At 32.1% G+C, this 25193-nt stretch overlaps 6 protein-coding genes across 12 annotated transcripts; 2 read left to right on the forward strand and 4 right to left on the reverse strand.

Annotated features, from left to right (window-relative positions):
* Positions 1–45: 45 nt before the first annotated feature.
* Positions 46–7982, reverse strand: Dip-c (dipeptidase C). Of its 2 annotated transcripts, XM_076326344.1 has the most exons (9): positions 7621–7968; positions 6107–6305; positions 5798–6037; positions 5638–5699; positions 5522–5566; positions 1815–2084; positions 1142–1586; positions 774–925; positions 46–378 (listed from the first exon to the last, which is right to left on the reverse strand). In XM_076326344.1, the coding sequence occupies exons 1-9, from the start codon at positions 7653–7655 to the stop codon at positions 336–338; spliced, it is 1491 nt and encodes a 496-aa protein (XP_076182459.1). In that variant the 5' UTR covers positions 7656–7968; the 3' UTR covers positions 46–335. The 2 variants fall into 2 exon arrangements, with proteins under 2 accessions (XP_076182459.1, XP_076182460.1); XM_076326345.1 differs by lacking the exon at positions 46–378 and having other exon boundaries at positions 770–925; positions 7621–7982.
* Positions 2012–5462, reverse strand: LOC143154326 (uncharacterized). Of its 2 annotated transcripts, XM_076326343.1 has the most exons (2): positions 4608–5462; positions 2012–4532 (listed from the first exon to the last, which is right to left on the reverse strand). In XM_076326343.1, the coding sequence occupies exon 2, from the start codon at positions 4530–4532 to the stop codon at positions 2382–2384; it is 2151 nt and encodes a 716-aa protein (XP_076182458.1). In that variant the 5' UTR covers positions 4608–5462; the 3' UTR covers positions 2012–2381. The 2 variants fall into 2 exon arrangements, with proteins under 2 accessions (XP_076182458.1, XP_076182457.1); XM_076326342.1 differs by having other exon boundaries at positions 2012–5462.
* Positions 7983–8776: 794 nt separating the features above from the next.
* On the reverse strand, positions 8777–12904 carry LOC143154328 (uncharacterized). The gene has a single exon (XM_076326346.1). It carries the CDS (start codon positions 11950–11952, stop codon positions 11452–11454), a length of 501 nt encoding a protein of 166 aa, XP_076182461.1. The 5' UTR covers positions 11953–12904; the 3' UTR covers positions 8777–11451.
* Positions 12905–13034: 130 nt separating this feature from the next.
* Positions 13035–15718, forward strand: LOC143154329 (bolA-like protein 3). Of its 3 annotated transcripts, none has more exons than XM_076326348.1 (5): positions 13035–13306; positions 14518–14601; positions 14836–14962; positions 15355–15443; positions 15515–15718. In XM_076326348.1, exons 2-5 carry the CDS (start codon positions 14524–14526, stop codon positions 15578–15580), a joined length of 360 nt encoding a protein of 119 aa, XP_076182463.1. In that variant the 5' UTR covers positions 13035–13306; positions 14518–14523; the 3' UTR covers positions 15581–15718. The 3 variants fall into 3 exon arrangements, with proteins under 3 accessions (XP_076182463.1, XP_076182464.1, XP_076182465.1); XM_076326349.1 differs by lacking the exon at positions 13035–13306 and adding an exon at positions 13420–13438; XM_076326350.1 differs by lacking the exons at positions 13035–13306; positions 14518–14601 and adding an exon at positions 14679–14709.
* Positions 15719–16359: 641 nt separating this feature from the next.
* Positions 16360–19013, forward strand: LOC143154281 (sodium-coupled neutral amino acid transporter 7). Its single transcript, XM_076326242.1, has 4 exons — positions 16360–16746; positions 17024–17384; positions 17452–17701; positions 18013–19013. Exons 1-4 carry the CDS (start codon positions 16641–16643, stop codon positions 18667–18669), a joined length of 1374 nt encoding a protein of 457 aa, XP_076182357.1. The 5' UTR covers positions 16360–16640; the 3' UTR covers positions 18670–19013.
* On the reverse strand, positions 18917–25077 carry LOC143154280 (E3 ubiquitin-protein ligase RNF123). Of its 3 annotated transcripts, none has more exons than XM_076326240.1 (11): positions 24868–25077; positions 24598–24711; positions 24196–24518; positions 22940–23917; positions 22731–22867; positions 21797–21900; positions 20476–21611; positions 20057–20394; positions 19823–19988; positions 19599–19745; positions 18917–19485 (listed from the first exon to the last, which is right to left on the reverse strand). In XM_076326240.1, exons 2-11 carry the CDS (start codon positions 24693–24695, stop codon positions 19157–19159), a joined length of 3756 nt encoding a protein of 1251 aa, XP_076182355.1. In that variant the 5' UTR covers positions 24696–24711; positions 24868–25077; the 3' UTR covers positions 18917–19156. The 3 variants fall into 3 exon arrangements, with proteins under 3 accessions (XP_076182355.1, XP_076182356.1, XP_076182354.1); XM_076326239.1 differs by having other exon boundaries at positions 18918–19485; positions 24598–24697; XM_076326241.1 differs by lacking the exons at positions 24598–24711; positions 24868–25077 and having other exon boundaries at positions 22940–23978; positions 24196–24330.
* Between the last annotated feature and the right edge of the window lie 116 nt (positions 25078–25193).

Below are 25193 nucleotides of genomic sequence, written 5' to 3' on the forward strand. Positions count from 1 at the left end.
CGAGTTCTCGTTGAGAATGTGGAAACATTGTTACAATGCATCGCGTAAATAAGAAATATATATATTTTTTTTTATTTCTATCTCCTTTATACATTATTCGTAGGACTGATTCAAGCCCATTCGATATTCGATATTGCATTTAATATGCTATAAAAAATCCATTTAAAAATATTTCGTGACGTTATATCTCGTGCCACAACTGCTCTTATATCACCGAAACAGAATATGTAAATAATCGGTCTTTGCTCCAACTTCTTAATTAAACACTCGCATATATTATGACGTACCGTTTCTCGGTATTCAATCGAGTTCCCTCTTTCCGCAATCGTCTCGAATTATTTTTTTCCAGCGAGCATCCAGTTTTCTATTTCTTCCACACTGTAATTAAATTACACATTTACTTGTCTTCTAGTTAATTCCGAATTAAAATATACAATTTAATGAAACTTAATCGACGGTAATAAAACTTGTAACGATCTTCAAATATCTAAATCTAAGTGTTATGTCGAATTAAATAATTGTTAACAAATAAATTTTGAAACGCGATAAAACTACTGTTCGGTTGGCAAGAAATACTTAAACGTGAGTAACCGTATACCAATTTCGTAGTTTCCAAATGTTTAAAATGGTATATCAAAAATTTAATAATCGCTAATAAACAAATTTTAGAGCATAATTGAAACAGTACTTAAATATTTGCAAATATTAAAATGCAAATAGCTGTTCTATAGATATACAACTGTGTTTTAAAATTGCAATTATTTTAAACTTACGTGCGCGGTACATCGGTCAAATTTCTCACACCAGTTTCTGTTATAAGAACATCGTCTTCGATCCTAATACCGCCCCAATCGCGGAATCTTTTCAGTTCTTCGGCAACGATGAATTTCGCTTGATCCGGATTACTTAGAGCTGCATCTAACAACTGCATCGAATACTAATTAACCTCCTTGATTGAATTTTATTTAGAGAAACAACGGTACACTCGCTTCTCCTTTATGTAAATATTAATTCAATTCTACTATAAATTAAATCTATGTAAATATAACGAAATATAAATATTCTCTGGTAGATTTCTTTTTATAAATTAGTACATTGGAAACTTTCTTTGCGATCGATAGAATTTATTTTTTACACTTACGTAATCGATAAAGTAGCATCCTGGCTCAATTGTTAAGACCATTCCAGATTGTAAAATGCGACTAGTTCTTAATTTTCTTAATCCAGGAGCAGCAGAACGTTCGGGATGTCCCGGAAGATATCCACCAACATCGTGGACATCCAATCCCATGAGGTGACCGAGTCCATGTGGCTGGAAGACTTCGTTTAATCCTGCCTTTATCATATCGTCAACATCGCCTTTTAATAGACCACCTTCTTTTAGCGAAGCTAACATGGTCTTGTTCGCCAAAAGGTGCATGTCCGTCCAAGCAACATTAGGTTTTGCAGCATTCATTACCGCATTACGAGCAGCGAGCACCCCGTTGTATATCATTTTCTGATCCGCCGTGAACTTTCCATTAGCTGGAAAGGTGCAGGTAATGTCAGCTGCGTATCCACAGTAATTTCCACCCATGTCGAAAAGGCTTGCGGGAAACAGTAAACTATTAGTTTTTAACAAATGTCTTTTCTACCGAATAACTAATACGATTCAAATATTAACTCTGCGATCAATTGAATTAATATTCTCTATTCTTTCTCTGTACACTGTTATTATTTTCCATCTTATTTTATGCAGAGAGGTATAGCTTTGCCTTATATTGAAAAGAACGAAACATTTGAACAAAGTATCTGAAAAATATATCAAAACTCACCACATATCGCCATCTTTTATGACTTTATTGTTAGGTTCACCGGCATGTCCATAATGCAATATGGATGCATTAGATCCAGACCCGCAAATGCAAGTATAAGATACGTGTCTACAACCTCCCGTAAAATATACGTAATGCATGAATGCTGCTTCCGCTTGAAACTCGGCAAGTCCTGGTTTTACCAAGTGCATAACGGACTTATGAGCATCCGAGCTTATCTTAATTACATACTCCAGCACCTTGATTTCTTGCGGAGACTTTATAACTCTGCTACAAGAAAAAATACAGAAACATATTTCAACATATTCTATGCATGCTACTTTATAACAATTATGTTGTTATCGTTGAGTTAACCGGTTTATAATATGTATTCATTGCACAATAATTTATTCCAAAGTACTGTTATGAAATAATTTAATTTACTCTTGTTTTACAAACACATTATTCAAGTATTATTTATAAAACATTTTATTATATAAATTGTATAACGTATTTTAGTTATAGATTATCTGTACAATTTATTCCAATATAGACAAAAGTTTATTTTAAAATCCTTGTGCCTATCCGTTACAAAGCGTCTTCTGCAGCGTCCAAACTTTCTAACAAATAAGACGACAATTTATCAGATTGATTCCAAAGTTCTTGTAATATTACATAATCCAATGTCATAACTCGAAATCCTAATTTTCTGATATGCCTTTTTCTCATTATTTGAGGTCCTATTAACTGATGTGTATTTCTACAATAATACTCTGGTAAATAAATCAAAACTGCAGTATTCTTATCTTTTTTCTGTCCGTTCAAATGGAAGATTGTACTCGACACCTTGAATGGATGTATTAAAATATCGAGCATGTAGAAACTTATAACTGGTAATCGATTCAAGATTACATTTTTACTTAATTTATGTTCTCCTCCTACTAAAGATGCTAATGGTTGATATATCATATTGACTGTTCTTCTGATTCGTGCATCTAAGAACAATGGTTTATCTATCCTTTTTGAAGGGAGATGCAAATCTTTATAATCTTTACATTCTAAAGACATAGCAGCATTTAATAGTTGCAATTTGTTTTTTATACAATTGGAGAAAACAGAATGATTTTTTAAACGAAGTTTATGAAGCAACTGCGAGACAAATATTTTGTCTAAAAATTTTACAGGACACTTTTCTAAGTATGTGCAAGAAAGAAGAATGTCTAGGGTATCGTCCAACTTCAAATCGTGAAATTTCACTGATAATACTTCGTCAAAAGTTTCCCAGAATTTAATACTATTTGGTGGTTGAATGTATAGTATCCCAAATGGTGTAAGAATAGATGGTAGTAAATGAGTTGGTATATTTGTACCATGTTTTATAAAATATTCTCCGCACTCCGATAGAATGCATTCGTTTCGGACCTGCAAATTTTTACAATAATTCATAATTATGGATATTAAGTTTGAATCCTCAATTTGTGATGCTTTGGATTTCAAATATTCCTCTAAAGTGCATTCGATTCTAATATCGATGTAGTCTTTCGTGTTTAAACTATGTATAAAGTTTATTAAATCCTTCTCACTGGATGTATTCATACTTATACTCGCCCATTTACTGGCACTCGTTAAACACCTCGTTGCAGACACATCGTCGCAAAAACAATCTAATATTTCTGCAATTTGTGTACCTGTTAACTTTAACCAATGATCGGAAAGTTTTCTTTCGAGAATAAGTTTCACCATATTTTTACTCTGGTTAAAGTACTTTAACATTTTAAATAATGCTACCAACGTATATGAATTAATCTCATGTTCTCTGAGCAAAATACCAACCCACAAAGTATCTATTGTTTTACGATATTTCAAATCCTTATAAGTTGACAAAATTTTAATTACATTTATTAACTGTGCAGGTGTAAATTCTCCATCGGTAGTACGACTTAGAGCTTCGTCGCACATCCAATCTCTATACATATTTCTAGATGGACTGATCTTATCTTTTTTCAAGGTAATAAGTCCCTGAAGTATCATTTCACTATCATGACTATTAATTATTAATTTAACCAATTGTTTCATCACAATATCTCTGGCAGTGGTATCAACTTCCATATGCCTATTCCTTTGTGTTTTATTACACTTCTGCTTACACCAATTATTTTCTAATTCTATAACTTTTTTTAACCCTTCTAATGCTACCCTGCAATTAATTTCATGTGTCACCTTGTTCTCCAATAACGAATATACACCATCAACTGTATCAGATGATTGTAATTCTTTTAAAGCTTCTTCTATGTCCGAGTCTTTAAGACATTCAAGATCAGAGCAAAACAATATTGCAGTTCCTTCATCAGTTTCAATGTCTATTCTACGATTTAATGGTTCACTTTTCATTTTAACATTATTTTGAAACTTTGAAACATTTTTGTTATGAAATGTAAGTTGCTCGTTCTCCTTGGACATGTTCGAAATCTTGTTACTGAAATTCGCAAAAGAGAAGTTTTTTGTATTTTTACTGTTACATATTGCTTCGACATCGTTGATTTTTCTGACAATTAACGGCACTTCTTGTATCTCCAGACCCTCTTGCACAAGAATACTGGTTTGTGTTAGAATCTGTTTCCCAGAACACTTTCCAGAATTTGATTCATAGCATCGTTTACCGAGTTCAGAGATAATAAAGGATGGCTGCACATGCATTCGCATTAGAAATTTTGCCCACACATGACCAGCTAGTATCATCTACATAGAGCATATAAGCGTCTAATAAGATTAGATCTAATGACAAATCCTTCATCTTTGTTTTATTTATTGTACCTTTTCTAATTTTAATGTGAGAAACTAAAACAGCATTGAATAACTTTTACGAAATGTTAGTAGAATTTTTGTATTTGCATTACAATATATAACACACGTATTCTCGAAACTGCTTCTGAAATACTTTTAATTTAACGACTAATTCTAGTCTTTTTAAATCATTGTTAAAAAACTTCGTACAAAATCATGTCAAACATAAAGAAGGAAGTTCGACTCGATAGAAAGTAATTGTAACGCTAAATATCGAAATATCGATATAACAAATCGTCAATTGTATGATCGTCCTATCGGTAACGTCACTATTTCTTAGGCTTTCTACGTATTCTACAAAATCTCATCATTATCCCATGATAAAATAAATTGTTTAATTATAAAAACTGCAGAAATTATGCAAATTTTACTAATAACTGTATAACATAAAAATTAATTTTTCTAGTATCTTTCTAAAATTCGAAGAATTTTTATACCATGAAAAGACCGAAATGCGCGAAAACAAAAGTTCAATTTCAGTTTTGTGTTGGACATTCTGAATTTCTTTCATAAATAATTTTTCACAAAATGTGCCAAAAAAACGTATTCGTCCACTCTGAAACTTAATTGAGTTATTATTGTATCAAGCTGAGGTTATTAGCTTAACATTTAGTGGGATACCCTTTAGATTTAATTACAGCTTCTAGACGTTTGAGCATTGATTTCACTAATTTGCCGGTAAAATCGGACAATATTTCCATTTCCATTCCATATTAATATTTCCATTAATATATTCTTCACGTTATTAAGTATTAAATTGTATATATACATTTGGTGTTAAATAAGAGAATTACACGATATTACTGGTTTTTATAACTAGTCTTACTAAATAAATTTTAAATATACGTATATAAAGTAATAAATATTTATTCTATAATACTTACCATTCACATATTTCTGGATATAAAACTTTGTTATCCACTTTGAATCTGAAATATGATTTCTAATAAGTAAACTTTGTACATAATATAAGAATATGTGAGATATAATAATTTCTTACTTGTTAATACCATCAAAATCTGCTTCTTGAGTTTGCAAACCACTATCACTGTTCCTACCGCTCTATAAATATTCATCAAATGAATTAAAATGGAAGTATTTTTATAAAAAAGAATTAAGCAAATGTAGAACAAGAGAATTATTTTAAAATAGCGGCTTACTAAAGTGAGAAGAAGAGAGGCTTGTTTTGTTTTTAATACTTCAGTTATCTCATTAGTATAATAAGACTCGTCTACTGCATATTTTTTTTTAAATTCTTCCAATGTACGTAACTTTCCCTCCCAAATTGCATATTCGGATGACAATTGTGGTACAAATAAAATCGAAGTCCCTGTTGATAAATCAATAGCACCATAACATCCAGGTTCTTCAACACCAAAGCACCATTGAAAAAATGATTCCTATTGAAAAAGTTATATTAAAAAGTTCTACTCCTTATCAGTACACCTTAAGACAACAAATTTACTTACCTGCCTAAATGGCCAACATATATCCGTGTCATTAAATGGAATGTCAATTCCTCCTTTAAGGATGATAAAACTACCTTTACTCGGAATCTCTGTTTTTGTTTTGACACGTGTAACTAATCGTTTTCGATTATCTTGAAAAAGTGACATAGGTACTTTCAAAGTGTGATGGCATCTTTGAAAACAAGATTCTGAAATATTTCTGGAACAAGTGTTTATAAATTTACCAGATTATAAGAAATAAGGAGATGAAAATACATTATTCCTTTTGGAAATCAAATTAAGAAAAAAAAAATCCTTTGACATGACACATTTAATTAATTTTAAAGATATATATGAAAAGTATGTAGAAAATAACTTTCCCTTAGGTGCAATTAACTGATATCAAAAATGTTTAATTGAATTTTATAGCGGTGTTTTCTATAAAATAATACATTTATAATTTATCAAAAATCTAATAAAAATTACATTTCAACATATTTTATTATGTACATTTTACTCAAATATGCAAGAAATTATAGTAGCAATAAAAGTGTAATTTAATGCAAGTTTATAAATTCATTTATATATAAGAAAATGTAAGAAAATGTAAGAATTACAAGACCGAGATTAAACAATCACATGTTTTTATATTTGACTTATTGACATTGTTACGAATGTTATCAAAATAAATAGAACAAATATCTAATATACCTTAATTATCGCAGATAACATTCGCAATAAGATTGTAGAATTTTAAAAAACCATAAACAAAATAAATGTTGGCCTTTGTTGTTAGAGTAGAATTTTAAAAAAGAAAAATAACTAGTGAATACACTAAGAGAGTTTATTTCTAAACTTATTAAACTTGTTTACAATTTTTTTTACAATCACGAAGACATATACATATATGTTATTTGTAAGTTGTTATCGTAAACGAGAATTTCGTCAATATTTTCTTTCCATAATCATATTATCACTAAAACTTAAAAAATGTTCAGAAAATTCCTTGTTCAATTCACGTTCAACAACAAATAGTTCGAAAATTTAGGATAACCTTAATATCGATAATCGGTAATCATTTATCTGTATTATATATACTTGATAAGTCAAGCACATCAATTTTGAAATATCATTGACGCATAATCATTTATTACTCAAAACCATTTGTAAACTGAATTCATCATTCTCCTTATTCTCATAATGAAACAATTTTTCTAATAATCTGTATCATACCGTATATTCATACGAAGAAAAGAATGGATTAACCCTTGCATAACCTCAAAATGAAATGAAAAATAATATCATACAATATCAATAAATAATTACTATAGTATAATTATTAAAACAAACAGAGCTGTTGCAATGTCACGAAAAAAACATGAAGGAATAAAGGATCAAGATAAAGTGGAAATAAACACATTGGATAATTAATAAATTTTAAGCATTCTTACAATAATTACATATTTATACCTAACAATGATTGATTTTTTGAGAATAACAACAAAAAAGCTGTTACGAAAATTTTCCATACATACAAATGTGTGGCATTCGCCATTGTACTTTCTGTCATTCGTCGATTCGCTTGTAGTAGACTAATAGAATTTCCTTTGGACACTGTTCTAATAGCGTTTTCGGAATGTATCGAAAATTTGTACGATATTGAAAAACAAAAATATTCTTGGTGGGAATGAGACGGTTTTTGACTCAAATGTTCAATTTACGTTTGACTTTATTACTTCTTATCTGTGTCATGCAGTGTTAATACACCACGTGATAAAATCAACCAATCAATGACTCTTTTAATTTCCCGCTTTCGAAAGCAATATTTAATAGCGATATGAATTATTAATATTTTATCGTTCATTAGATATTTATAATTTATACATAAATAAATTCATGATTTACCTCAACATGAATTTATATCAAGTTACTTTGTAACCAATAAATAAATAATAAGTACGAAGAATTTATCAGAAACTGTTATCATTATCTCTAATTTTGAATTGTAGATCATGAATGACTCAACTTGACATCTTTAATTTAACCTTGAAGTTTGATTATTCGATATCACACCAAATTTCCACTTAATATGTGGAACAAAAAATTTTTGTTAGATCTTAATTGAAGATTCACATAATTCATTCATTAGTCCTTTTAAATTAAATCGATGTACAAAAATAGATATTATCAGAAAATTGTATGAAAGTTGATATATTGAAAGTAACGAAAGTTTTGTCTATTAGAAAAAATGTTTTTTTCTTATGTAAACTTCAACAAAATTATTCATTAGTTCAATATAAAATTAAAGAATCAGGAAAATGTAAGCTTTATATTAATTAAAACTGAAAATAAAGACAATCATAAATAGAAACTTCTGTATTCAAGGATTGAAAGAATAGTTTTTGATCATCTATAATGAATGTAGAGTTGAGTTACTTTAAGCTGATTTTTTAAATTTGTTTACCTCGCATAAAGATTACTTCACTGAAATACCGTTATTTTTTTTTTCATCCAAACATTGCATGATTTGGACTTTCTATATATAATTGGACTATATGACTTATTGTATATACTTCAAAAGATGCCAATTCACAGATTAAAACGATCTCCGATATTAAACATTTCATTGTAAGTTTAGACACAATTTTTATTACTAATTGCTTCCAAAAACAATCGATATACCGACAATAATTCGCTTGAAAAATACTATTTATTTTCGAAGTTGTCGTAGATGAGGATGAACATAATTTGTAACATATACATGTCAGCATTTACAAATATAACATGCCGAGAACAATTTTAATTATAGCTATTTATAATCTTGCACTTTATTTACATACGCAGACTTCTGTTATCATCTATTTCTAAGTGATGACGCAAGTGATTTAATCATGTACATCGTTTAAAATGACGAGGGTTATCTATCGCAATTCTTTTCTTTAATTCTATCGAATCGATGTGACTCAAGGTTCCCAGAATGTTTCCTGATAAAATCAATGAATGTGTCGTTATGGGTCGTAGTACATACAAGAACAATCTTTAATTACAGTCTGTATTCATTTGTTGATATGTACTTTTTGTCATGTAATGTCAACTACAAACACAGAATTCGTAAAATCAATAGGAACGGTTACCGGTGAATAAATTGATTCTTATGGTCGGTTAAAAAAAAAAAAAAAATACGACACACGTAACTTACCGTTTCATTACCTTTTTTCTATTACACTAAATCTAGTTAAATTCTCAAAAATATTTCTGAATTTAAATATGAATTTATTTGGTTTATTGTAAAAATATATAAATGATTAATACTAAATCCAGTAAATCTCTGATGGCATTTATCTAAAGACTTTCACTTTTTCGTACAGTCGGTATTACAGTCTGAAGTTCGAAAACAAAAACAAAAAAAAAAAAAAAAGAAAACCCCAAATTCTATGATAATTTCTATACTACATCCATCACTGTATAATTCACCATACGAAATATAATTGTTTACCTTAAACACAAAACCAGAGAGAATCTTTACACGACAGATTCATTACTATTGAGCATCAATAGCCATTGACATATCGATCATGAAGATACAACAAGAATTTTCTACCATACTACGAACTAGGGAAGCATAACAAAAATTTTAGAATACAATTTTTAATTTCTTTATTCATAATTAAGATTCGCCGGATAACAAATCCGACCATCACAACGAGGTATAGATTCCTTAATTTACACTATAACGGTAAATTTAAAGACAGAGAAAATCTCTCATTGTCTCTACACATTCATCATGCGCGGGAGCAATCACACAGCATTAAAGAAAAATGCACTAATTCTCCATTCACACGTATAATCACATGTTCACCGGAACGGAGATTTAAATCAACGCGTTTGCAGGTGTATGACGCATTAATTGCTAGTTTATCTTGCCTGCGGAACTTGATAACGTATGTATAATACAAACATAGACGTGACACACGCGTGCCTCCATGCACGTTTCTCGGACTTACAATGCCACTTATAAATCGATTACTGCGCCGGGTCTCCAGTTCCGATATCGTAAATGAATCATACTATACCGCTAAACCGGCACGCATGTGCATTCAATGTATATACAAGAAATTTACACGCGCGTACAGCATTTGTTACGTCGCTAACAATCGATAGTGATAAATAACTATGTACTAAATATGCAAAGCGAATGTAAGCCTACGTGTCATCGTAATACATTCGCGTGCTCGCGTACTTGTTTTGACGACAAACCGATGTGTTGTCTCTTCAATAAAGTCTGCTAAATACTTCGAAAGTCGCATGAAAGGCGATTCTTGCGCACGATCGCACAACATAATCGAATATAACTCAAGCAACGAATACTGCTGTTTGCCCCCACCGAGTAACTCGTTCGTTGCGTACAATGAAACATATAAATGAGATCACTATCCTTTGAGTTGCGATGCTTCTGCGCGCAGACGTTCTATTTCGTTGATTGATTCTCAGACGATTTACTTATTATTTCTCTAGTAGTAACTGGGCAATCCGAACAGCTCGAGTGAAATTTTCAACTAATATCCTATAGGATACTTTTCGTTTATACGTGTACTTGTTTCCGTATTTCACGCTATTACAAAACCTATAAATGTATAACGGAGGTAACAGATGCGTCCACATAGATATATGGTTAGACGGATTACTGTATTATTGTTTACTACACTAGAACGCAAAGGCTGCTAACGTTTCGTTGATTTAAATAGCTATCATGTGTTTTTAGATTGATTGCATAACATCGAAAATATTACAGACTGGTTGACATAAATAAAAAACTGCAAACCAGACGACCGAAGAACGTACCGTACACATGAATATTTTTCAATTTTTTCACTAACTGTTAGGAATTTCTTCTGTTACCCTAGACACGAGCAGCACTCAGGAACTCTTTCTATTTAAAGAGGGACGAACTTTTAATTGGAAAACGATGAATGTTGTCATGTAAATCGAGTCTGAGAGCTCGAATCGAGGCAGCCATAAGTCTTCCACGTAAGCCTCGTGCATTGTCGATATGCCGGCGATCTTTGCCGAAGTCGCACGAAGTCGCGTGTGAGATGCTTCGAATAACAACATACCATCATATTTACAAACACGACCATGTAAGGCGAGTTCTTGGCTAATTATGTTTACCTCATAGTACTTTCTTTCGATGCGGGCCACGACGGCCCCAGCAAACGTTCTTGCTTGACGACACTTCCCGTACACACCTCAAAAGACATCGAGGAAAGAACGACCGTTAAAAAATACTGAAAGTTTCGACTCTGATCTGATACCGAGAATTTTTCTTTTAAATCCCGCACAAACGAAGTCGACACAGTAATTTATTTTCACAGCTCGAGCGGCCCGTACACTGGCGGCAATTGTTCATCTTCAGAATCGTAAAAATACGGTTTCCTTCGGTATACAGCCGACTGTTCGTCATCCTCCTCTTCAGAATTTTCTAGCTCGTCCAGATTCGCTTGAAGTCTCTTCACAGCTTCTTTTATCAGACCACCTTCCCTAAGCAATTCCTGTAAGAGCTCGTAAGGATCGTCTTCCCTGGTGTTGGGTCTTTTGTGATGATGACTTATATGATGACGATGATCGTGGGCACCGGTATTCCTTGTGCCGCAAACTTCACAGCTACTCGGGTCTGCCCACGACCTCGATGGTATTTGATAGGGTGAGGGTCGATTTTTGTGACTAATGCTCGATTTAGCCTTCAGGCTGGATAATCGAAGATTTTCTTTGATCTGTGAAACGAGAAGATCCACATCACGAGAGAGGAAATCCTGCGTCGTGTCTGGCATCACTTCGATCAAGTATGTGGTTTCCTCGGCGCTTGGCATGTCGTACTTTCCCCCGTTTGCCGGGTATGAGAACAAAAGGACAGTGGCACGAACGTGTTTACACCTCCACGTCTGCGATACAAGCAAGCAGCGGTCACAATAAAGCTGCGCTCTCTCGGCCAATGTGTTATTGCCCTCTCTTTCTTTTCCTTTCTCCCTCTCTTCTTTTTTTGTAGTTACATACGGAACACTCTTCACTGTATACACGACGTTTTTGTGTCTCTTATTACGGAGCTAAACACTCATTTTGCACGTACGTAAACTGACAGGTAACTAAACTGATCAACCGGCGTGCTGAGTTTCTCTGACTCCATGCAGTTAATGTTTACGAACGTATTTAGGAACGTTCGTGTAAACATAGAGGGCCTAAACTACCAGCCGTGTCTCGTAATCGCATAGAACGCGTGATTCACTGGGTAAATACGCACGATGTATCCTTCCCCCTCTCTTGGGCCTCTCCTTTTCTCGAATGTCGAACGATCATCAAGTTTTGCTTATGCTCCGCTTTGTGGAATTGAATGAATAACACTCTCACCGACACGCATAAGAGTGTTTGAAGCGGCAATTTACTCAACGTACACTTTTCCACTTTGTTTTCTTTTAGTTTCGATTATAATTACTTTAGTAGCGTCGTTTCTTAATCATATTGTATTTCAACTTAAAGACACATTGCACAACAATAAACGTTTTAACGCAAGTCTGACTCCGGCTTCGTAGCGTGTTGCGTGGAGAATCGAAGAATACAGTTCCGATAAGTATTTCAGTGATCACTGAGTAAACGGTTTCGAAAAGGTAAAAGTTTAACGTTTCTTCGACTAGTTTGTACGTACATACACACACGAATTAAGATACGACAGCGTTCGTACGCCGAAAGCGAGCGACCGCTCGTCCGCCAGCCACGAACCTTCTACTCTCTTATTATTGTTTTGGTTCTGCAGCGCATGCGCACTTTCCCCCACGCTCGTGTAAACAAACCGTTAACTCGTGAGCTCTAGCGAATCGATAATACCTATGTCATTTCCTTGTTTTACGTTGCCCTGTCCCCTCGTTGGAGAGCCGTCCCGAAGCGCAAGGTGAAACAATTTTACCATTGTATTTATAAAGCATTATTGGAGTTCCGATTAACATAGGGGACTGATTTATTACGTGCGACAAACTCGCTGTATGCGAGTTCCGTTCTTACTTCTGAAATGCTTGAGCTTGGTCGAAATACCAGGATCAGGGGATGCAGGGTAAAGGGAGAGAGTTTGCAATGTACGGATCAAGGTTACACTCGAGCTCGTGTTAACTACGTCATCCTTTGCCAAGTTTATCGTGCGTGCGCACACGCGCTTGCTCGATTGCCAGTCACGATGTATGTGTTTATGCGCACATTTATCTGCAACTAACGAATCATTCATTACCCTAATCTGCAGGGCAACGTAACCTGTTGTGCGGGTATTTCGAAATTCTTTGATCGATTAGAAATTACAAAATTTTTGGAAAGGTTATGTCAATTTGTTATTGTAATAAACGTAAGCCGTGTTACAAAGACGTTTATTTGCAATATTATGAATTGTTGAGCTATATCGTGTTGTTTTATGTTAAATTTATCTACTTTGTTGACATGCATATATAATACAATTATATAATTTCATGACGTTTGTACAATTGTTTATTCCTCATTATACTACATAATTACATACACAAGATTTATTTGGATATTCGAATAGAAGTAATGTCAGTTACAATATAACACTTAGTAACTATAATATTCAATTTCGGCTGGTAGAACCTAAATTAGTCAATACAGGAATGAACTAACCTTATTTTCTTTTAAAACAACGAATGAATAACATTTTTTAAACAATCGATTAAAAAATGTTCACTTCACATAAGAGAGATGCGTGTGTGTTTGTAAGATAGAATTTTATACTGCTAATGTTATTATTACTGAAAATATTTCAACACCAATTTTTGCAAATCAGAAAGTTAAAAGTATATTCAATTTCCGTTAATTCATATTGCTTCTTTTTTAAGCAATTAGTTGAAAAAAATAGAGAGAAATTAAGCCAGAAGACAAAATAGATTGTTTCATTATAAAAATGATAAGCATCTAAACACCCTAACGGTGACTTCTAATTTTCAATATTTCTTTTGTATAACACACTCATTAACAATTCGGGTCATGATTTTTTGTATAATGACAAATTTTGAAATCGATATTGTGTAAAAAATTTTGTACATTCTCAAGTCATCCCTATATACGATTTATTACGTCATTGAAAAACTGTTATAAGCTTGAATCGATTTATGTACATCTTATATACGCGCTTTCTTTAATTTCATGGCCGTAAGCGAATTCAATTAAAAAGTGGTGCATGCATATATTTTGATGCTTTTTTATTTACCAAATTTATTTTATTTTTTTACGAAGTTATACATTTTAATAGATGGCGTCGGTGTAGACCTTGTTAGAAATCAGCTGATCGCCATTGGTACACACATGTATTGAACTTGCATTCATGTCTTTTTGCTTGCTTATTATTCTATCAAACTGTTTTTAGCAAAAAATTTAATTTGCAGAAACAAATGAAATCTGATTTAACACGTCCTATCGTGATAACTATGTTCGGTCGTGTGTTTATGTCAAATTTTCGTAATATATCGGTAGGTACAAAATACTTTTTCACATAAGTGCACGTTTATTTTCGTGCTAGTTGTTTGATAATCGGGAAAAGTTTACATATGATTTTCCTCGTTAACATGTTGAAGCCGGTTCGTATATTCATTCCTTAAATTCGATGAAATTCGCAATATTTTTCCATTTACTACAAACCATTTCAAACAAATAAATCAAATCCACCGAGAATGCGAAAGATGAATAAAATGAAAGTTTTACAGCTTCTATCAAGAGTTTGGAATGGGCCTAATGGGGTATTAGCTGGCAAACAATCTGAACAAAAAATGATAACAATTTTAAGGAATAAATTTCCTAAAGCTAAACTTATTGAAGTAAACGATGTCTCAGGTAAAACGATAACCCCTGCATTCAAAAGATATGAAAAACTGAGGAGTATTTATTTCTATACAATATCATTGCAATAAAATATGCATTGAAGCAAATTTTATCAATAATTATTGCCATAGGATGATCAATTATCACAGGATATCAAATGTACCATAGAAAGATTCAAAGAATAATAATTTCATTCATGAAAACTTTGATTTCTTTCTTGAAAAACATGACTATTGTAATTTAATAGAAATACCATTATCCATGGGAATATAATTTCACTTAACACATGCAGGACTATTTAAATAATAAATAATTCTCTCCTTCAGAGCATAACATCTACATTTTACAGTAGATAGTATAGAAAAATACTTTGAACTACAATTGTTCATAAATTATTCTTGTAGGAGGATGTGGTGCAATGTTTGAAATAAATGTGATAGCTCCTGAATTCAAAGGATTGAGTACTATCAAACAACATCGGATGATTAATGAAGTAAGAAACATAAATTGTAAAAGATTTTATTATTATAATTATATTTTTTTATTATAATTATGATTTTATAGGTACTCAAACAAGAGATTAAAGACATGCATGGAATACGCATATATACGAGTATTCCTGATTCTTAGGCAATTTTTAATTCTTTACAGAATTGTTTAGTACATCTACAGTTTAAGCTGTACAAAGTTTTGTAAATTTTGCATATATATAATTTAAACACCTGTTATACTGTTTACAAATGCCAAATAAAAGCAACTATGTTTTGAGTTATGCAACTATCATTTAATATTTTGTAACAACTTATATAGATAATATAGGTATTTATGTATATGTATGTATGTATATATGTATAAACTACATGTTATGTTATTTTCAATGTACTTCCATTATCTGTATACAATTTCATCTTTCTTTCTAAAGTTTATAAATATATAAAGCTATATAAGCTTTAAAAATATACATGTGCAGTACCACTTCTAATATTCAGAAAAGAATAAAATATTTACTGACTTAAAGCGCCTATATTCTACTTTTCTGACATAGGTTTTGTCACTCCCGAATGTTTGCCAAAATTGTAGGAAAGAAAATTTGATATTTCTATTTTCAAGTCGTTATAATTATTTAAACATTCTTATTAGTTACTGCTTACACTTTTTTTTATTAGCTTTCAATCTAAAAAACCATACTTATTATATTAGAGTTTATTACTTAATAACATTTTGAACTTTATAAAAATTTCACGACGCTTCCCATATTTGTCACCAGATGGCTATCCTCACAAAGGCCTAGTTGCACATAATTCTTTTAAATTACGAAATCTTTTCTTATTTTAATTTTCCCGCGTTTCTTAAATCATAAAAATAATTTAAATTATTTCAGCCAAATGTGGTAAAAATCCCTTCTTAGTTTTATTTTTCCCTACTTCTTAATATCATTTTTTATTGTTATAAACAATCTTATGAACCGATAGTTTCACGTTAAAAAATTTGTAATATTTCACGATAAATATCTGTTAAAGCGATGGTGCTGCGAGTCTCTTTGTGAAAACTTGTTGACCTTTGGCCCAACTGTCAAATCGTAGACATATTATCAATAAGTACCTCCTCTTTATTCGAAGGAAAGCATTATCCGAGATAGAAATGAAGTAGATAGTCACAAATAACCGTTCGGTGTATAATCTTGTAAAACATGAATTGTTTAACTGGGGAAACTGATCGACTTATTAGTAATGATATTTTACTATGTACTGCTCCAAATCCTTCGTCTATTCGCGAACACCAATGTATCCGCCAAGGTATACTGTGTTTACTGTATTACATTCATTTCTTATCTTTTCTTTAATGTACAATGATGATGTAATGAATAGAATATGTTCATTGTTTATATCTTTAAATAATTTATTATAGTAATATTGTATTAATATCTTATGCCAAATATTTTCTTCTATAACGATTATAAAAAAATAAAAGAAATATAATTTCCAAGATAATCTTGAACACTTTGGTGAGAATTTCTTAAATTTAATGAAACTGTACGTGATATGTATTCTTGAGAAATTATAATATTTGCAGGAACTGGTATGCTAAGTACGATTTTTTTAATCGTTAATGCTACCTTAGGAGCAGGTCTTTTAAATTTTCCACAGGCATTTGATAGAGCTGGAGGAATAGTCACATCAATTGTCGTGCAACTTTTGCTACTTATCTTCATTACAATTACACTTGTAATTCTGGCAAATTGTAGTGATATTACAAATACTTCTACTATGCAAAACATGTGTGCAGAATTTTGTGGACATAGATCGCTTTTCTGGGTCGCTTTATCTGTCATAATATATAGTTTTGGATGTTGCTTGACATTTTTAATAATTGTTGGTGATCAATTTGATAGAGTTCTTGCAACATATTATGGGCTCAATTATTGCCATACTTGGTAATTAAAATTATATTATGTAACAAGAAATTTATTACATTTTTTATTTACAAATTAAATATTTCAGGTATTTATCCAGAGAATTTGTCACAGCCGTAACTTGTAGTTTATTCATATTACCGTTATGTTTTTTTAAAAAATTGGATCTTTTGAGTTATGCTAGTTTTATTGGTTGCATAGCTATTTTATACGCAACATGGTTCATTGTCTACAAAGATTTCACAAAAACTGAATCTCCTATTAATCCTATGAAAATATGGCCCAATAATGGATACGAAGCACTTCAAATAATTCCAATAATATGTTTTGCGTACCAGGTATTGTATTTTTTATGATATTAACATGATAATCCTTTGACTGTTATTGATATCTATAAATGTTGAGTCAATTAATGCACTGAATATGATGAATGCCTATGGGTATTCAGTGAAAACATATGCTCAGTGTACAAAAAAGTGTTCTGCATTTAGTATCGTCTACTATATTGCTATCAATTACTGTTGTAACTAAGTCATAGGCAGAATATGCCTTTTTTCTGAGTGTTTCACAATCAACGGATTAAATATGAAATACAGTAAAGAGAAAGTCCTTCATTTATGAATGATTCCACATTAAACTTTATTTATAGTGTCACATGACGGCTATTCCAATGTATGCATGCATGAAAGATCGAAACCTTGGAAAGTTTACAGTATGTGTTGTGGTCAGCATGATTATTTGTTTCGCTATTTACACAGTGGTTGGTGTCTGTGGATATGCAACATTCGAAAGTGGAAAAGTGCCTGGTGATATACTTCAAGGGTATATGGACAAAAGTACAATTCTTACTTTAGCAATTATATTTATAGCAATTAAAAATTTTACTACATATCCAATTATTTTCTATTGTGGCCGTGATGCTTTCTTAGGTCTTCTTGGAATGGATGGTAATTTAAATGATAGATTTAGAGTTTTTATTACATTGATTTGGTATATATTGACTTTGACGATTGCAATATTAATACCAGATATTTCACCCTTTATTAATTTATTAGGGGTAATATCAGCAGCTTTTATCTTTATTATCCCAGGCATTTGCTTGTTTCAAAGTATTCTTCTAAAAGATCCGGAATTGTATCTGAACAAAGATCGGCTTTTAATTATTTTTGCAATTTTTATCACTGCACTTGGTGCATTTGTGTCTGGTGTTGTTTTTGTAGAAGCTGTAGAGGATTTTAATCTAACAACGCAAAAACAGCCATTAGTAACTGGTTTTAGACAGTTAAGGAAAAATTTATGCAATTAGTGAGTTTTGCTCGATTTAATTATTGAAAACATAAAAATGAGATAATAATTAAATTTTGAATGGGGAAATTTCGTATAAACTAGCAATATCCTCTTAGATTCTCAATACATTATGTAAATTAAAAATCTTATATTTTACGTAAATATTTTAACGCGCATTAACACATCATTTTAATTGTTGAATTAGAGTAAAGAAAATCAAAAGACTGATGTATATAACATTTATTACTATATCCATTATTAGTATTTTTGAAAATTTTTATAAAGCAATATGTGATGATTTATTTTTGTATCGGATTGTATACCTTAAAGTAGAGAGCGATATTAAATAAATAAAGCATTATATAGTAATTTATACAGTATTTTACTCCTTTCCAGACTTTGTAATCTTTACAAGAAATTTACTATTACAATTAGTTTCACAATAAAATATGGCTCATAATTTGTTCATAGTGTGCATGTGACTTTCAAACGCATTTATCGGTGTATTAAGATGATTCCACGAATTGGTTCAAATTTAAATTTTCATTGCTAAAATCGTATAATCTATTACCAGAAAGATCTACGACTTCGTCGATGGTTGCTTTACAGAAAAAGCATACTCTGGTGTTTAAGAGGTGTCGATCGATGCAAGCACGACACGTCTGATGACGACAAGGTTTAAATGTTACTGATACAGGATATGCGTAGCAAATCGTACACATATTATCGTCATCGTCTACGACTTTTACATCGGGCAAAATGGCACGACATTTGTCTAAATATTCAATCATATCTTTCACCTTTCTTAATTCTTCTTTTGTTACATCATCTGAATCTGCAACAGATATTATATAACAATAATAATAATAATTTATTGAGTATTTGAAGCTGCATAATGATAAATAACATGTTTTTACGTAAATGGTTTACACAATAATTTACACTTACAGTCCGCAAACGAGAATGTCTTTACATTTTGTTCCTTTTTACTTTTAGGTTTAGAGTCCCCCAACATAAAATAAAGGGAACTCATTTGAAAACTGGGTTCCATTAATAAAGTTTGAGTAACTTTCGGTACCTCCGTTAAGTTTTTCACTAACAAAATATACATTTTCCTTGCATTAAATTATTTCATATTTCTAATTTATGTCGCAATTAATGGTAATACTTACATTTAAAATTGGACATATCTTCACTAAGCAAAGTCAGCAGGATACCAGTAACTGCTGCCAATATCGGAAAATGATCCACCGATTCTAAATCTGGTATTTCCAACCATACAACATTTTGGAAACAATTAGTTCGTAAACCTATCCTGTTTAACACTTGGCAGAGTAACTGTAAAAATAATATGACAATTACACTTCAAGGAAAATATAGAAGTATTAACATACGAAGATATGTACTTGGCATAGTCTAGATAACAAATTTTCACTGGAAGACTGCGTTGAATCGTTAAAAATACTTGGAACCATTGTAGCGATCATCTCTAAAACTCTTAATAAGGAAATCACTAATTCAAAGCATGTAGCACAAATTTTCAGTTGTCTGGACTCAATGAAAACTCTTTCAGGTCTTGATGAAACAGAGTGAATTTCTTGCACCATCCCAATGAACTCGGAAAAAGCCCAGTTCAACTGATTTAGTAAGCAATTTAAAAACTTCGTAGATGCTTGTATATTTTTTAGTAGTACATCTTTTACATGATTTTGGTATACAGCGGATGGACATGGTTCTAAAGAATCTAGAACACATATGAAAGATCAGTAACCTTATTGATAATTGAATTTTTAAAGCAGTTACCGAGAGCATAAAAATTACATACTTCTATGCTGAGAAATTGAGTCTTGCCGAAGTAGCCTCGATGTAATTCTTTTCGAAAGATGCGGACTTCTCTCATACCGATAAGCAAAACCATTGCCTTGCCAAAATCTGACTAGAATCCAATTAGACTCAGCCCATGCTCTATTTTCATATGATTTTAATAGGTTTGTTACAAATTTTATTCTAATTACTTCTGGTATATTTTCCAATGCTTCCAGAGTAAGGGGATTAAATACAAACCCAGATAGCGTTAAAATCAATGTGTTTTTCGAATTTGCATTTACTATACGAGGGTCCATAAAATGCTCGCAAAGGAACTTGCCTATGTCTATAAGCATTTCTTGATAATTTGGGATCTGTTCGATGCGCACTGTTGGGTGCATTTGGTTCCGCAAACTAACATACAAATTAGCTAGTGCTTCCAAGAAAAAATCTGGTACAAAGCTGAACAAATTTCCTTCGTTGCCAGCGTTATTTAAAGTTAATGTAACTACTCGTAAAAGCCATGCCAGGTCTGATTGCTTCTCCTCTGAATAAACAATAGCACGGACCCATGCCATGTGTCTTGCTTGTTCCATTAATTTAGCATTGAAGACGTTTATAATTCTCAACAGTTCTTGCTGAATTGATTGAGACTCAAGATCTTTCTTTTTCTTTACTTGTTCTAGCCGTGCTCTTGTATCTTGCATAGCAGAGATAAATTCTGACATTTTATTTCTAAGATCTGCTACATTCTTTAATTGTTTTTTTGCTACTATGTGATAAAATAAAATAATGCTGTCAAGCAATTCGAGTAGAGATGTGGTTGCCTCCACAGGACCCAAGGGCATTGGACTTTTATCTTTCCTTGCATATGAAAAGCATCCCTGTCCCTCAAAATTCACGGAATTTGTATCTATCGGACTGCTGATATGAATTACTCGAGCAATTTCTGGAATAATTAAAGGAAAATCCACGAATCTAGTTCTTCTGTTTTGTGAGCTGGATGAATCTTGTGGCTGTTCTAGTGCAACAATCACTGCATGATCAGATCCTAACTGTTCTAGTAATTCATTTTTGAACGTTTTATATAAGTAAGATGAGACTCCTCCCAGTCTCTCAGTTCCACAGTAATCAATCGATGCATCATAGAAGGCCCTGACCATTCCAATTTATAAGGAAATGTTATTACGTAAATTAAATGAGATCCAATAATGCTTACAAAGATATAAAAAGCAATATTAATTGTTGAATCTCTTTTTTAAATGCCATACGAGTTCACGTATCTCTAATGATTCACAGTAGTGCAAGTATGTTGAGTAGAATCTTATATCTGTTTTTACCTGCAAGGCACGTAAACAGGAGATGTTCCTATTTCTGCATCCCACAAAACTTTGTATGCAGCCAGAAGTCGGTGAAAACAACACAACGTGATTGGTAGAGGGGTCTGAGGAACCAGAAGCAATTATTATTTGTAGAAATACTGACCAAAAATACGAAATTACAGTAGGAACTCAAAAGTTGCGTGCTGAACGAACTCGTTAGTTGCACACAAGTTATCCTTACCACTTTTTAAAATTTACTTAACCGAATAACTTGATTGTTGGAGCCGGCAGGCGATCAAGTCATCACTTCGATCTATGAAAAATGAAATTTTTATAATTCTTATTTTATTTCAATGAGGGGGATTTTAATAATGGATTGGCGAGATCTTCCCGATAAAACACATTTTATGGTTTCAATGTTTCTGATAATCGCTATCAAGCAATGGATATATGTAGAAAATCATTAATGTCACTATCTGTACAAGGGAGAATTTTTATAAATTTTTAAAAATCCGTTTATTTTTCTTCTTCAATTGTAAAGGTAGGTTTTTAAACATCAATCATTATTTTCAGTAAATTTAGCTTTAAGTTTTTTCAGTTAATAAAATGAGTCACAAATAATAATTAATTCCATTAATATATAATTCAAAACATTTCAATTGAGATCATGTTTGGGTACAATTTCTTGTAGGAAGATCTATTAATCAATTAAATTAAAATTATGAAAATTTCATTTTCATAGACGTGTGTAAGTAGCCGGGAGGTTTTCTCTTCCAGTGGCTTTTATCCGTTGATATTGAGGTCGATTATAACGCGAGTTGAGTTTGAATAATTTCTGGAAGGGAAACTCGCCACGCATTTAACAGTTGCGTATCGCTAGACCCAAGCTACGCGCAACAAATGAGTTATAAAATGGTTCAAGTATTATAAATTTGATCGTCTCTGTACTCACACGACTTGATTTATAATTTTCTTGTACAAAACGTTTAAACTTTGTTAAAAATATAGTTCTTGAAGTAGGTTTCTTATCATTGGCATCTGAATTATTAAGAAGCGTTAGTATTAACTCCACTTGCACTTTTTCCACTTCTACAAAATGATTTCCATAGTAGTAAAAACATGGAGAAATAAACTGTAGAAATACTTTAAAAGAAATCATACCAGACATGGCAGTTTTGATTTTCTCGCATGCATCCAAGTAGCTTGCTTTGTTAGCTTCAATTGCTGGATCTACAGGATTCATTTCCCACCATACTTTATTGACAACATCGGCCAAACCTCCTTCGTCCAATGGCGTAACATACATGAAGTCCGCAAATCTTACTCGATCAAAAAGTACATATAGCAGTAAATACTGACGAATCGATGGGTGTTGACAAATTTTTGTCAATAGGAGTAAACTTTTACATTGATCGGGATATTCCAATAATAAAGAAAGATGTCTAAATGCAGACAGTAAACAAAGTACTGTGCTTTCTAAAAACACCTTTATTTCGTGCTTCTCAAGAAACGTCCATAATAAATCTAAGCATGTAAATAACATAGAAGGATGCACAGTCAATGGCATAGATTCGTTTGTGGCATCTACTTTAAATTCAGAAAGTTGTTGCATGAATGGAACTACAATATGTTCTGTAATATATGGTATGGTAATTAAGAATCCTATATATTTTAAAACAGGTCTTGAAAGACACATTAAGAAGACTCGTATACTTATATTTTCATCATGCAACATGCTTTGTTCATCCATGTTCTGCTGCATATTTATCAATTTCACTATTTTCAAGAGCCACTGAAATAACAGTGTCGCTTCGGCTATTTCTTCTTTTGGGGGTTCTTGTAAGGGCTTGTATCCTTCTATAGGATAATGCATTGGCGTAGAACCAAAATTTGCAGTTATAGTTTCTCCTAATGCAAGGCTGACTGTAGGAAAATAGGCAAAACCAGCACCCGTTGATATTTTTTCAAAAGCTCTTCCTAAACTTCTACCATTTCTATAGAAATCGATAGTCGCTGCATCCATATCTATTGCACATCCAATAATATCTCCCGGTAGCCATGGTTCCCCGTATTTGTGCGTAGATACATTCCACTTCTTAATACGATTTCCATCATAAGCGTACGAGTTAACGGTATCTCCTAAAAAGGAGATATTAAATTACATTCGTTACAGTCACTACATCGGTGGATCGACGAACTTCTGTAAATGTTTAAACCGTTAGAATTATATAAATATCCAGTAAGTTTGAACTTAAACTTTAGTTATTTTAATAAATGTTTCTGCTTAGCGGAGACTAAGTTTAAACAAAGCAATGTCACGATAAAAGGTTGCAAATAGTTGTAAAGTTTCCTCTTTGTCTTATAAGAAGAAGATAAATTAATATTTTAATATTATATTAATAAAAAGACTGGCGTACCAACTCCCCGATTCTGATTGAATTCACACTTAACGGTACTCCAACCAACTTGCATAACACCTATAGATTGAAGTTGCAGTTCGTACATCCATTTTCCTTTGTACACAGCAGCGGTTGCTCTTATTGTACAAAAGGTACTTTGAGATCTAATGGTAAGTCTATCGGGGGAAGTTACATAACTGCTGGTATACGCAGATGTACCAAATATGACTAAACTTGGACCTATTCGACCAACTGCATCATCTTCTGTACTTTGCGTCGGAGTAATTTTCGATAGGGTAACTTCAATGTAGTTATCTACCAAGGTTAAAGTAACCGGTACTCTGAAATATAAATGTAGAGTTACGATAGATTAGTCCGTATCATTGCAAAGAAGTATAAGACAAGTATTAATCAAGTTACCTAGAATCCTTTGAACTTTCTTTCTTCGAGCTTGCACAGAGAGACTCTAAATATATATCTTGACCAAAAATGTCTCTCACAATTTCATCGACCTCCATATCTGAAAGTCGTTATCTATCATACGTATTGAAAATATTTAAAGAACATAAGTTTCAGAATATTTTAAAATTTGATCGTTCAAGGCAAATTGTTCACAAAATCGAACGATCGGACAATATTCTACTTTCGATGCATAAAGTATAACAATCAATGTTGTACTATTTTTCTTACTGTTTTGATTTGCTGATCTGCAGAGAGTACAATCATTTAAATATCAACAGGAGATAACCTCATTTTGTTGAACAGAAATTAAGAAGAAAACTGAGGGTCATGTATAGAACAATTTAGAATAATACGGCGGTTGAATTTGAAGAAAGAATGCGAACGAAATTTTGGTGCTCAAACAAGCATGCGCGTGAAATGCAATAATATTCTTATCGCTTCTCAAGCGATATCTGAATCAGCTAACATCAGCTGATTAATCAGCCGCTATTACATAGGTATATATATATATATACACATATTGCATTGGAATAAAAATACCTGCCCCTGCGCTT

The sequence above is a fragment of the Ptiloglossa arizonensis genome, chromosome 14 (assembly GCF_051014685.1).
Source record: "Ptiloglossa arizonensis isolate GNS036 chromosome 14, iyPtiAriz1_principal, whole genome shotgun sequence".
In the NCBI taxonomy this organism is placed as follows: domain Eukaryota; kingdom Metazoa; phylum Arthropoda; class Insecta; order Hymenoptera; family Colletidae; genus Ptiloglossa; species Ptiloglossa arizonensis.